This window comes from Muntiacus reevesi, chromosome 1 (genome assembly GCF_963930625.1).
Source record: "Muntiacus reevesi chromosome 1, mMunRee1.1, whole genome shotgun sequence".
Taxonomy (NCBI): Eukaryota; Metazoa; Chordata; class Mammalia; order Artiodactyla; family Cervidae; genus Muntiacus; species Muntiacus reevesi.
The window spans coordinates 235,752,603-235,767,460 of record NC_089249.1 but is presented as its reverse complement, the minus strand read 5'-3'; the positions used below and the strand labels follow the sequence as shown (position 1 = coordinate 235,767,460).

The following is a 14,858-nucleotide window of genomic DNA, read 5'->3' as shown; positions in this document are numbered from 1 at the left end:
TCCTCTGTTAACTACTTATTCTCTGAATCTATAAGCCTCTTTCTGTTTTGTTACATTTGTTCATTTGCTTTGGGGTTTTTTTTTAGATTCCAGGTATGAGTGAAATCGTATGGTATTTGTCTTTCTCTGTCAGACTTATTTCAGTAAAGATGATACTCTCTGGGTCTATCTATATTGTTACAAATGGCAAGATGTCATTCTTTTTAAGAATGAGTAATATTCTACCATATGTGTGTGCATGTGTATGTATGTGTGTGTGTGTGCATGTGTGTGCATGTGTGTGTGTGTGTACCATGTCTTTATCCATTCATCTTTTGATGGGCACTTGGGTTGTTTCCATATCTTGGCTGTTGTAAACAATGCTGCAATGAACACAGAGGTACATACCTGTTTTCTAACTAGTGTTTTAATTTTCTTTGGATAAATACCAAGGTGTGGATTTGCTGAATCATATGATAGTTCTCTTAATTTTGTTGAGGAATTCCCACAGTTTTCCACAGTGGCTGCTTCAGTTTATGTTTTCACCAACATAAGAGGGTTCCCTTTTCTCTATATTCCTGTGACTTTTAAAAGAGAGTCATAATTTCTCCCCTTAATATTGACCTTAAAGTATTGAGGAGTTAAGGTTGACTTAACCATCCAATAACTTTCAACTTAGCCTCTTAAGAAGCAGCAGTGTCTCCCGAAACAGAAGCCGAGGAGTCCTTGTGGAGGGGTGTGTGTGGGAGCCAGAGCCGGGTTCCATGCTCTGTGTATGTCAACCACCAGCTGACCTGGGCAAGTCTGTTCTTTTCTATAGGCTTCAGTTTCTTTATTACCAAAATTACGGGCTGCAACTAATCATCTCTCACGCACCTTTTGTTTATTTGTTTCTTGACCATGTGGCTTGTGGGGTTTTAGTTCCCTGACTTGGGACTGTGTAGTTCCCAGGCCAGGAGTTGAACTCAGACCCTCCACAGTGACAGCATAGAGTTCTAACTACTGGACCACCGGGGGATTCCCCAAGCTACTGTTTACCATGAATCTTGTTGAGTATGTGTTTGGTATGACCTGGAGTTACCTAATTTTTTTGGCACATGCACAAATTTATTTTTATAAAGTTGGGGTCCTAATGCATATATTGTATTATACTCTGAGTTCTGCAAATAAGAAGTTAGCTAATTTGCAAAGTTTAAGGGCAGTGTCCCCAAGACCATCCTCACTTCTGACATCAACTGCAAATTTGAGGGGTTTTCCAAAACTACTCTCAGTTTCAATAATTCACTGGGTCTCAGAGAACTCATAGAAAGCTATTATACTCATGGTTGTAGTTGATTACATGGAAAGGACACAGATTAAAATCAACCGAAGAAAGAGATACACTAGGGCAGCTGGGGAAGGCTCCAGACTTGCAGTTCCCATTGTTCTCAGGACACGTTACCCTCCTGGCATTGATGTATAACAATATGAATAAAGTATTGATACCCAAGAAAGCTTACATAAGCCTGGTGTTCGGAGTGTTTATTGGAGCTCCATTATATAATAGACATGATTCATTGATTGCCCACATTGTTTGAACTTTGTCTGCAGCTTGTCCCAAATTCCCAACACTAAATCACACGGTCTTTCTGCCGTGGTCAGTCCCCACCACAGAACTGTCAGAGGGAACATCTCCCACTCGAGACAAGGACACTATTATCACATCCAACACAGCTTATCTCCCAAGAGCCTGGGGCAAAAGCCAGGCCTCTCTTTGGGCAAGGAAAAATTCTTTATTATTCAAGAATCCGAGATTTATTGTTTATTATCCCCACACACAGTTTGATCCATTTTTAAGCAAATATACATTGACTGTTTCATTATTTCTCAAGGTACATAAGAGTAACCAGCATGTGCCAGGCACTGGTCTAGGACCAGATAGAGTGTAGGGAATAGACACATCTCGGTCTCCCCAGAAGTTATGTTCTTATGTAATAACCAAAGACAAATAAATACATTGTCAAGTAGCAATACAGGAATAAGGAGTGCTGGGAGGGATACTTCTATTTCATTTAAAACAGAGCAGTCAAAAAAGGCATCTTAGAAAAGTCCATTCTGGCGTGACACCCAAGTGAGCTGAAGCTCTGAGCTAGGCTGCTGATGGAAGGAAGACACTCAATCCAGACAGAACAGGCAGATGCAGAGGACCCGGGGTGGGGCTGCTCTTCCTCATGTGTGTGGCAAACAATTATGTCTGTGCGTGGGGTAGAGGGAAGCCGGGTTGAGATAAGCGCTGGTATGCTGCAGGTGAGAAGTGAAAAAAGAAAAAGGATAGAGCTCCAGCTAGAGTCAAACCTTTCTAGCATTTTAAGAAAGTTTTACCCTGAATGTGTAGGAAGCCAATAAAGAGCTTGGAGCAGAAAAGTGACAAAGTGATTTGCATTTAAAAGGCCCATTCTGCCTGCTGCACAGAAACTATTCTGTAGGAGGGGGAAATAGGGATCACACACTCATTAGAGTCTATTGAGACCATCGTGATGAGATGCGATGGTAGCTGGAGCGTGGTAGTAGCCATGGAGGTGACGAGGAGTGGCTGGTTGCTGGATGCGTTTTGAAGTTAGAGTTGGCAGGATTTGCGGATGGACTGGAATGATGTGGGGAGTGAAAGAGGAATCAAGGAACAGGCAGTGGAGCTGGTCTGGTGGGGGCGGATTTAGGGATTGGGCTGCCTGGTAGATATCAGGGAAATATCAGGTCAGCTGTTGGTGTTATTAGTCTAGGGGTCAGTGGAGAGATCCATGCTCAATATTTATGAGATTTTTATCGTTGAGTGAGTGGCAAGCTGAGCGACTGGATGAGGTCACCTTGGATGGGACTGTGGATAGAGAAATCTGAGAACTTTGAACTCGAGTGTACCTGGGGAGGTCAAGGCAAGCAGTGAGGAGGAGCAGCAGGTGACCCAGAGGAGTGTGCATTGAGGATGAATCAGGAAAGGCTGATACCCAGGAATCAGTGAAGAAAGTGTGTTTAGGAAGGAAGAAGTGTTCAGCCATACACACAAAACTGTTTGCATATAAGTGTTAAAAGCCATGGGGTTAGGTTAGTCTTCAGAATTCACGCCACTCATCACATGACCACACAGTTCCACTCTCTGATCCAATCCAAAATACTCCATTTTAAATTCTCAGCTGGAAAAAAAAAAATTCTCAGCTGGATTCCCATAACTGCACCTTTACATTTCTTCACCTTTAATGGCCATAATAGAGGCCAGATACCTAACTGTGAAAATTCCTTTTTTAGTAGTTACGTCTGGTTATGTGGCTGCTTCTACTGGCTGGCATTGAAGCCATAGATGTTGAGCTAAACATTTGGCCTATTCAGATGATAATTATATGCTGACTGAATTACATCTTTCTTGCTATTTGTTATAAATTGTTTTATAATGTCATTTTAGTGCTTTTAAAATCTTGATCTTTTATCATTCTGTTAATTCACCTTACTAGGTTTAAGGGGAAATGCAGATTGGGTTCCAGCTTAGTATTACATATTATACACACACACACACACACACACACACACACACAGAGGTATATATGTATATATGGGGTTGCAAAGAGTCAGAGGCAACTGAGCGACTAAGCACAGCACAGCGTGTATATATGTGGGTGTGTCTATATATTTTTTCTTTTCTTTTTTAAAAAAAGTTTTGGCTGAGCCACTCAGCTTATGGGATTTCAGTTCCCTGACCAGGGATCAAACCTGGGCCCTTGACAGTGAGAGCTCAGAGTCCTAACCACAGGATTACTAAGAAATTTCCTATATATATTTTCATATTTAGTTTGTATTACTTTAAGTAGTTGTGAGGTTCACCAGTTTAAAGTTACTTGGTTTGGTTTTAACATTACAGTCTAGTTCAAGTCCTTGGTAGATGAAAATTTTTCCTTTGAAATAATGTGATAAAACTCATTTTGTGAGTCTACAAACAATAAATGCTGGAGAGGGTGTGGAGAAAAGGGAACCATGTTACACTGTTGGTGGAAATGCAAACTAGTACTACAACTATGGAGAACAGTGTGGAGATTCCTTTAAAAACTGGGAACAGAACTGCCATATGACCCAGCAATCCCACTTCTGGGCGTACACACCAAGGAAACCAGAAGTGAAAGAGACACATGTTCCCCAGTGTTCATTGCAGCACCATTTACAATAGCTAGGACATGGAAGCAACCTAGATGCCCGTCGGCAGATGAATGGATAAGGACGTTGTGCACATACACACAGTGGAATACTACTCGGCTGTAAGAAGGAACGAGTTTGAGTCAGTTCTGATGAGGTGGATGAACCTAGGGCCTGTTATACAAAGTGAATTAAGTCAGAAAGAGAAAGATATATACAGTATAAAATATAGTATATATTAATACATATATGTGAAATGTAGAAAGATGGTACCAATGATCCTACATGCAGGGCAGAGGAGACGTAAAGAACAGACTTCTGGACTCAGTGGGAGGAGAGCGTGGAATGATTTGAGAGAATAGCATTGAGACAGGTACACGAGACAGGTCCACTACCATATGTTGAGTGGATGACCAGTGCTAGTTCAATGCAGGAAGTAGGGGACCCATGGCCGGTGCTCTGTGACAACCCCAAGGGGTGGGGTGGGGAGATAGGTGGGAGAAGGGGTTCAGGATGGAGGGACACATGTATACCTATGGCCGACTAATGTTGATGTATGGCAAAAGCCGTCCCAATATTGTGAGATAATTATTCTCCAATTTAAATAAATAAGTTAAAAAAACACTCATTTTGTGAATGGAATAACACTTTTGGAATAGTTCCTCTATACTTGTGCTGTAACCACTAGGAATGTGTGGTTATTGAGCCCTAGACATGTGCGTATTTTGGAGAGGTGCTATCAGTTGTAAAATGCACACCAGGTTTCAAAGACTTGGCATAAAAAGGTGTAAATATGTTGTCAATTATTCTGTATTCTAGATATGCTGAAATTAATGTTTTTGGTATATTGGATTAAATTATTCTCATTTTATTTTCCCCAAATTTTAAACATTATTAAAACTAATTTCATCTGTTTCTTTTCACTTGTTAGTGTGGCAACTTGAAAATTTACAATTATTAATGTAGCTTGTATTGTATTTCTTATGGGTAGAACTGTTCTGTGTGTTTGGTAGCACATAAATTTACATCAGTGTCTCTCATTTTTCTGGTGTGTACAAAATGATTTTTTATTTTTTTCAATACAAAGTTTCATCCTAAAAAGTATTTCATATACTTATAAATTTTTTAAGTTTTCTTACTATAAAAATGATTGTGTTCTAAATTTTCTTTGACAAGAATATGAACCACAAAGAAAGCCACACTTAACCACTCTCAAGCATTTTCATGTATTCCTTTTGTGATTCACACATTTTTTCCAAAAAGGGACCAGTCAGTATACATTGTTTTTTGACTTTTTCAAACAACCTGACATGAACATATATCCTTGTCATTGCATACTTTAAAATTTTTCTGCACTAATAATAACCTGAGGGATGTACCATACTCCTAGAGGTAATAATGGTTTATGACAACAGTATTTTTTTTAATCTTTAATAACAGTTTTGTTGAAACACCTTTTTTTCCTCTTCTAGTTTTATTGACATACAATTGACATACAGCCTTGTATAAGTTTCAGGTGTACCTCATGATCTGACTGACATCATGAAATGATGATCACAGTAAGTTTAGTGAACATTCATCTCATATAGATACAAAAAGAAATAGAAAAACATTTTTTCTTGTAATGAGGATTTACTCTCTCAACTTTCATATGTAACATGTGCATTGTTTGTGTGCCCAGTCGTGCCTGACTTTTACGACCCCACAGACTGTAGCCTGCCAGATTCCTCTGTCCATGGAATTTTCCAGGTAAGAATAACGGAGTAGGTTGCCATTTCCTCCTCCTCCTCTTCCCGACCCATGTCTCTTGCGTCTCCTATGTCTCCTGCATTGGCAGGCAGATTGTTTAATAAAGCAGTGTTAATTATATTTATTATGTTTTACTCTACATCTCTAGTTTATCTTACAACTGGAAGTTTGTACCTTTTGAAACATCTTTTTAGAGTATTCAATTCAGTAATTTTTAGTCTATTCAAAGCTGTGCAGCTATTGTCCTTAAGTAATTTTAGAGTATTTTCATTATTCTGAAAGGAAATCCCGAACACACAAGTAGTCACTCTTATTCCCCCATCTCAGTCCCTGGCAACTAATCTACTCTGTCTCTATGGATTTGCCTGTTGTGAACATCTCCCATACATGGAATCATACAGTATGTGGTTTTTTGTGACTGGCTTCTTTTATTTAGCATAATGTCTTCAAGGCCCATCCATGTTGTAACATGTACTGGTACTTCATTACTTTTTATAGCTAAATAGTAATTCTTTATATAGATATATCGCATTTTATTCATCCATTTATCAGTTGATAAATATGTGGGTTGTTTACACTTTGGGGATATTATGAATAATGCTGTTATGAATACTCATCTACAGATTTTGGTATGAATATGTGTTTTCAATTCCCTTGAGTGTATAACTAGAAGTGGAATTGCTGGGTCATATGGTAACTCTGTTTAACATTTTGAGGAACTGCCAAACTATTTGCGATTGCACCATTATACAATCCCACAAACAGTGTGTGAGGATTCCAATTTTGCCACCTCCTCACCAACACAATAGTAGTGATTTTCAACTGAGAGGCTATTCATTCTTAAGAGATACAGATCAGCCTCCAGTGGTGGGTGGTTTGGAAAAAGACCTCCAAGTTTCTGTGGTGACCTCAACCCACCCAACACACAAGTACAGCCAGGCTCCTATTTGTTTGACGTTGGGTATGTTATTTATCTTAACTAGCCACAGTTAAATGGAGATACCTTACCTTATAGGGGCAGTTGTTAGAATTAAATAAGATAATGCTAGTGAAACCCTTTGCACAGTGCCTAGTACATAATACATGCTCAGTAAACATTAGATGTTAATATTATATCAGTGGCTCAATAATTTCCCACTATACATACACACCATAATTTGCCTAGACAATTCTGTTGTTGGCACTTAGGCTTGTTTTCAGTTTTTCATGACTATAAACAGTGCTCTGAGAAATATCCTTATGGCTAAATTTTTGCCCTTTATCCATGATTATTTTCTTAGGATAAATTCTGTAATGTGTTATTGCTTGGTGCCTTTTAAAGAAATTTGAAGACATTTCCCAATGTATTTTTTTTGTTTGTTTAAATTATCCTGAAATATTTCTTTGAGATATGTCATCAGGTACTAGACAATATACCACTTTAGATTTGCTAAACTGGTTTCAGAAATCCTTACTTTGTATCTAACAAATATAATGCAAATACAAACCTACAAGACAGTCCAAGTTTAACTCTTAGATGACTGAATGAGAAAAGGCTCTCAGATCTGGACTTTTGATTGTACCTTTTCTGTCATTGCTTCAATATCCTAACTAGACAAGTAGAAGTGCTAGCAGTGAAATTAGGCACGGTGGGTGTTTTTGTTTTGCACTGAGGTGAAACACGGGCAAAAATAAGGTGACAATAGAGCATAAACAGCAGAAAATAACTATTCATTGAGAGTGAGCACGCACCTCACTTTCCTTACATTGTCAGATCTAGGAACTTTGCAGAGGCCATCACTCACAAATCCATCATGGCAATTTCATAACCAGCCTAGAGGGGCTCAAACAGAGACATCGGGTTTCCTCTGATGGATATGGAAATGCTTTATAAAGGTAGGACTTTTAAGAGATATTGGATCGAATAGTGAAATGTTCTGAAATTTGGCAGTTTGGGAGATTGAGTGTTGAGGAACTGAAAGGAACTTTGTATAGATTAACACATGTAAGTAGAAAGATATATCAACAATTCATATGTTTCAACTGGTTATAGTAGGTGTTTTTTTTTTTTTTAATTTCTATGATATAAATATCCCACCATGGCAGATTTCAGATTTTAAGCTACCAACATGATGTCACTTGAAGCACAGCTGGATAAAAAGATGTGTATAATCAACACAATCAGCTATCAACAGTCAGCACCTCCCAGCTTCTGCATACAACTATTTATTTTCATAAATTTCTGTACTTGGATAACTGAGGGAACATGGTACTCAGTGAAATACATTAAGTATATCCAGAATCTAGAATTAATACATTTTGAGAACAAGATGTTTTGTTTTCTTCTCCTAGGTTAAATGCCTTGCTAAAGGTTCACTCATGTGGTATTTATTACATGCTATAACACGCACAAAAAGGAATGGCAAACCTTGCTAGAAACTCAAGAGGTCATCCTCTGGGCAGTCGTGGCAAATCATCTCAGAGAGACATTTGGGGCTCAGTGATCTAGAGAGGGATTCCACAGGATTCCCTGATGGATAAACTTGATTAGGTCTGTACTTACATATGTGAAAATCAAGAAAACATGATTCTAATTCCTTCCCTTTGCACAGGACTTCCTGGCTTATAAAGGACTTTTTATAAGACAGTAAGGAGTGACTAGGGCTCATTAAGACAATTGCTAGGTGGTCAAACTCAGGTTTCTAGGTCACTTGTGTCCATACATCTGACTGACTGGTAGTGCATCTCTCCAATTCTCTGCCAACAGAGACCCCAATGAGCCTCTACCAGGAGGCCAAGGGGACATTTTAGTGAGGCCTGGCTATGGGCCAGGCTTGTATTAAGCACTTTCCTTACACGGTCCCTGAGGCCACTCAACAATCCTATGAAGTGGTTCCTATTATTTTCTTTCAGTGTTGCAAATACAAAGGCTCAGAGATGTTGAATTACTTCCCAAAGGTCATGAAATTCATAAATGCCTGAACTGAGATAGAAAACCAGGCCTGTCTGACACCTGAAGCCTATATTAAGAATCTCTAGACTGGCTTAAGTCAAAGGTTTTAATAAAATTGTAGATATTTAATGTGCTAATTGGATAGCATGTCCTACAAAGGGTTTCCAATGTAGGCAGTGCTAACCTAACCGGGCTGGGGGTATGTGAGAGTGTTGAGGGAGGGGGGACCATATGAAAGATGATGAAAGAAAGAATGCTTTCCAGTGCCGTCATGATGCATTGTGTAACTTAAGAGGGCTGTGTGTTTGTAACTGGCCTTCTCTGTGTACACCACAAGCCTGGATTTGGTCAGCCTTTCAGAGTGTTCTTTGCCGCCACTTCTGCAGCCTGTGGCCCCCCTTTCCATAAACCATAAATTAGATACTAAGTTCCATGACAGCAGAGATGACAATACATTTTCACCACTGATATTGCTGAAACTCTAGACCTATCCCAGTGGCCGACATGGTAGGTGCTTAAATATTTGTTCAATATTGACAGTGATAATGATAGTAAATGCTCAACAAGTCATAGCAGTGTATTCTTTCCAAGTATTATCTCATTTAATCATCAAAGAAACTCCATTAAGTAGTATTATTTTTCTTTCTAATTTATAGATGAAAAAAAAACATAGGTTGGGAAATCTTGTAACTTTGCTCAAGGACATAATAATAAATGACAGAAAATCAGTTTTGCTTGATAGCAGAGCCTTGGCACTTAATATTATACTCTAGTCTGATAATTTATAATGCACTGTTGTATTTCTAAGAAAGCTCATATTTCTAAAATCAGATGATAGAATTTCAGTTTTGTGAAAGAAAGGAACTCTGTTCTAACTGTATTGCAGTACCTACAAAAATTCTTGTCATAGATTAAGTGCTCAGCAAGTATTTTCAGTGCCTATGCATACAGGAATGGGTAGGACAATTGTTTCCAATAGGAATAGGCATTACAATCTAGAGATTTACTCACTCACAACAGTTTCTTGTTGAGCAAGAATTTTAATAAAAGTAGAGCTTTGAAACCTAAATATCACTGAACAAATTCAGTAATTTACTTATTCATCTATGAAATATTTATCTCCATTCAGTAAATATAATTGAGCATCTACTAAGTGCTAGACACTTAATAGCAGAGATATAGTTGAATGGTTGACAATTATAAGTAAACAACTAGTACAAAATGCAAATGTTCCATGAAGAAGAAGAAAAACATGTACAGACAAAAAATTCCAAAGGAAGTGACCATGGGGAGGGAGGGGAATGCCTCAGTAAAGTAGGGACAGATCAGCTGCAATGCTGAAGAATGCCAGGAACACAAGGAAGGGATAGGAAATGAATGGCATGGGCAAATCCCAAAAGGTTTTAGAAAGAACTTGACATGTTGGAGGAACAGAAAGAAGGTCAGTGAGTCTTCTGAGAAATGGTCTGTGTAGTCCTCTTACAACCACAGGATTGCACAGGGCTTCCTTCACTCCCTGACCCCCTTTATTGCACATTGTTGTGTTAAAGAACAAAGCCAACAGGGGTATTTTTCTTGGTTTTGGTTGGAGGGGCTAGTTCCCCACTGTCCATAGTAGAAAAAAATGGTTCACAAAATAGAAATCTTGGAGTCTACTTAATCTACTTAATGGATAGCCATCTAATCTGCCTTCCCACAACTTGTGTCTTAAGAAAAAAACTTGTCTATACTATTGGATAAAATAAATGCAAGAGGAATTTTGCAGAAAACAGGAAAGGAAAAATTTAGTAAACCCAGAGGTTTGGTCTCTGGTAGGGACACTTCTGCCATTGGTTACAGTGGAAAATTTCTCAGGCACAGCCTGGCTAACAAGCCTGGGCCTTCCTGATTGATCTTGTAACTCTGTTCCAATATAGCCCACCTCCTGGGAAGATATGGGAAAGAATAGCTTCCCTGGTGACTCAGACAGTAAATCATTTACCTGCAATGTGGGAGACCTGGCTTCAATCCTTTGGGCTATGAAGATCCCCTGGAGGAGGGAATGGCTACCCACTCCAGTATTCTTGCCTGAAGAATGCTATGAACTGAGGAGCCTGGCAGGCTACAGTCCATGCGGTTGCAGAGAGTCAGACACAACTGAGCGACTAACACTTTCACTTTTCATCTCAATTACTACTCCAAGGTCTCCAGTGGCAACTGAAGGTCATTTTGACTCAAAGCAAGATGTCTCCTCACCACTTTAAGATTAATTTAGCTTTTCCCCTCTTCCCCCTCCCCCAACCCCCTTATGCCAATCTACAAGAGAAGCTGGACTGTATAACTACAGATGAGCTGACCACTGGAGTCTTGGTGATGGATCCGACTCACAACGTGGAAGGACCAGCCATAGCAACTGGCACTGAAGTGGATTACATCAATTTGTACATCAGTCTTCATCTCTTCCTGGAATTTCATATGTGAATTTGGCACACACAGTCAAAGAAGTAGGGAAGACTTAATCACCAGATAAGAATTAAATGGAATCTTTTGTAAGCTGAATATTATATATCAAAGAATATTTCTCCTATCTTCTCCCAGAGATAAGCGGTTGGTTTCTGGAGATGAAGACCTTGCCATTTTCTACCTGCCAGAAGAATGTTTTCTTCTTGGAAGTCTAATGGCAATTCCCAACCTCAGTTAAGGACTTGTTTTCCGGTTTTTTTTTGAACTTCAAATACTGTCTAAATTGTGTTAGCCGAAGCATTGTATGTATATAATTAACTCACAGATCCCTCTGGGCTCATCCAGCTAAACTTGTGGAGCTTAACTGAGCAAAACATTCGCTGATGTCTCTCCCCTGCAGTGACGCTCACTGAAATGAATACCTTCTACAAGAGGAAATCGGGGACATTTCTTGTCCAAATTGACTTTCTAGTGATTTGGGTTGCTTCAGAAATGATTGTTGTTTCATAACAGTAATGATCTCATTTTCTTTCAAATATGAAATCTGCGATTTAGCAATTTAGGAAAAATTGGGGGTGGGGCGGACTTCTGTATTTTCTTCCTAGCTGAAGTGGGAAGACAGGCCACTTTTTGGTATTCATTGGATCTTTGAATTCCCCTTGGGAAACAGTGGCGTTCTGGGGGCACTGGGCTCCAACGTACTTTTCACTGGGAGAGCAAAAGTCAGAGGTTCCTGCAGTGCTATGTCTTAGCAAGCAAAACCCACCGGAGGGGCTGGAGCAGTTTGACCAAAACTGAGTGCAAAGGGTTTAGGGAATGAATATGGAATTTTTCAGAGCATGTCGGCTAGATTCATAATTCGACCCTCTTCCTCCCTCTGCCAGTATAGACTTAGACACCCCCAGTTAAAAGATATTTTTGACTCTCTTTGAAAGGGAGAAGTCAGGTGTGATCCGCAGAAAAGTTCTGGCCTCTGATTCCCTATTTATTCCTAACTCAGAGAAGGGCTTAAGCTGGGCTCTGAGCATTCTCTCCTCTCTGGGTGAGGCTTCGAACCCCAGGCCTCACCCTTGACCTTCGTCCAGGGACCGTATGCTTGATAGAAGGGTGAGCAAAAGAGGCCGGGATGTACATTTCCTGCTTGCTCAAGGGAACCTTCTCTTTGCTATCGTGGAGCACAGGTGTCTGAAGAAAGGCGGTGAGCTAGGGGACTCTGGGTGCTGGAGTAAACGCCACCCTGAGCTGCGTGGCGCTGGGCGGGGAGGGAGGTCGGAAGAGCGCGTCTACGCTTTTCACGTCAACCTGCGGAGCTGGATGCTCGCTGCCCAGGTGCGGGTTGGCGGCTGCGTGCGCCCCACTGCAGCAGAGAGCAGCCGCAGCCTCTGCCTCGGCCACCACCGCTGCTGGGGAAAGAGTCCTGGGGCTGCTGACGCGGTTGGGAGGAGCCTCGCCTTTAATGCACCAGCCGCCTCCAGCCTCCTGCAGCAGCAGCAGCTGCGAGTGCGCGCGTGTGGGTGTGAGGGTGAGTGCGCTGGCGCCGGCCGCCGAGCGCCCTGCCCAGCTCCCCGCCGGCTGCCGAGCACCCGCCAGCCGGAGCCGCCCTCCCGTGGGACCAGCACCCTCCTCCGGGCCGGGCCAGCCTGAACCCTGCCCCTGCCATCTCGCCACTGCAGCTCGAGTCCAGAAAGGCACCATTTTGTCGTGGCTGCCCGCTCTCCCAGTGGGGAGGAGGGATCTTTTTTGCATTTCGGAGCGGCTGCCAATGAGGGGAACCTGTTGGGCATCTCCCCAGCTCGGCTTGTGAGCGCCTCCTGGGGCGGCGGGCGGGACCAGACCCCTCGGGGCACGGCGCATCTTGGCACCCCAGAGGCGGAGGCGGCGGAGGCAGGCGCAGCATCCTCGCTGGGAATTGGAGCTGGAGTGAGCGCACCGCGGGAGGAGCCGCCGCAGCCTCGGAGATCCCGGGCGGAGGAGGTGACAGCTCCATTGCCGGGTTTTTATTTTTTTTCTCTCTCCGCCTCCCCCGTCTCCTCCTCAGGCTTGGACCATGGTGCAGTCCCACTGGCTCCCCTGCCCCCCTCTCCTGTGAGACTGGCTGCGGGGAGGGAACATGGATACTTGTCTGCCGGCTTCTGGTTCCCACGCAAGTAAGCCTGCTGTCAATGGAGGAGGACATTGATACCCGCAAAATCAACAACAGTTTCCTGCGCGACCACAGCTATGCGACCGAAGGTAACGCCAGCCCCACCGCATTCCGCCGCTGGGGCCGGGCGCAAGTTGCGGATCGCTGAGCTCCGCGGGCGGCAGGGCGCGTAGCGGCGCAGACTCCTCCGGGCCCCGGGGCTGGGGCGGGGGCTCGGCCCGCAGGGGCAGCTGCCCGGCGCCCCACATCCATCCCGGCTCGGCGAGGCGAGCTGGGTGTTCAGCAGCAGGTGGACCCGGCGCCCACGGGAGTTAAAATGGCCCTCGGGGGTGAGGTTTTTCAGGGTGGGGCTCCCGGCTGGAAAAATGCCTCCTGCCCCCAAAAGCAGATGACCCTCTCCGAATATATATGCAAGGGTCGGTGGAGTGGGGGACAGGTCAGAAAGAAGAGGGCCCAAGAGGACCCTGGGTCCTCCTCTCCCTGAGCGGAATGATGTGTCTCTCAGTGGCTGCAAGGGAGGGCATGGTTTCATTTCCTGCCCGTTAATCTCCCCGGCCGGGTTACCTGCTTAGACAATCAAAAGCCCAAAAGGCCCGTTCATAAAGGGCGAACCTCTCTCCCCTTGGAAGTGCATTAGTAAGATATAAAAAGGTGGCTCGGGAAACAGTGTTGGGGCGGCGAGTGAATGAGTCTGACACGTGGGGCGAGCAATGCGATCAGTGGGGCCTTTAAAAATCACCATTATGAATTCTGCAGCAGTAGTTTCTGCTGAATCAACAGCCAGCAGAAAGCAAGAGGGTTCAGTAAGCTGAGCTTTGCCAAGAGGTGAAATTGTCGTATCTCTCTCTCCTTCTCCCTCCCTTTCTCTCTCTCTCTCTCTCTCTCTCTCTCTCTCTCTCTCTCTCCCCCTCTCTCTCTCTCTCTCTCTCCCCGTTTCCCCCAGCTTGTTCTGACGTTAGCCTAAGTGAGGTACAGGCAGGAAAGGAAAGTCAGCAGGTGGAATCTCATTTGCCTTTTGTGTGGGAATAGAGAGTGGGGGCATTTTTTCCAAATACCAAAACTTTTGCATTTTTGCTTTCATTTTCTACCTGTCAGCCTTTATCCTTAAGCACTCCTGTACAGTGTTGCATCGTCACATTGTAATACCCACGTGAGAAATTGTGTGTGAAAGGGTTTTAGGAACATGTAGCAAGGCATGTTCATTTCAGATGATTCCTGCTACTCTTGGAGGCTAAAATTTCTGTCACATTTAATCACATCAAGACTACTAGAGAAATGTGGACAGGGGTGGTAAAGAGTTCAAGTTCTGAAAAGAAAAAGACAAACAATTTAGGGGTAAAGGTGGCGTCTTCTATAAACATCCCTGAAAGTTTCAGATAGAATGCTCAGCACTTTGAAAATATATGCTTTATTCATCATCATTATTGGAGAGCATCACGCCTAATATGTCCCTGATTC

The 14,858-nt window shown here is 42.6% G+C and overlaps 1 protein-coding gene across 3 annotated transcripts in view; it reads left to right on the top strand.

The window, feature by feature from the left end:
- The window catches only part of PPP2R2B (protein phosphatase 2 regulatory subunit Bbeta), a 477,255-nt gene that overhangs the window by 158,435 nt on the left and 303,962 nt on the right, over positions 1 to 14,858 (top strand). The window contains exons 1-2 of one of the 3 annotated variants that reach the window (XM_065935674.1): positions 12,624 to 12,779; positions 13,296 to 13,489. Coding sequence is in view for 2 of the 3 variants with exons in the window: in XM_065935657.1 (XP_065791729.1) it covers positions 13,296 to 13,489 (194 nt within the window). In the remaining variant the exon portion in view is untranslated. Of the gene's footprint in view, positions 1 to 12,623; positions 12,780 to 13,295; positions 13,490 to 14,858 lie in introns of those variants that run through there. The other 2 variants (XM_065935665.1, XM_065935657.1) reach the window with 2 other exon arrangements.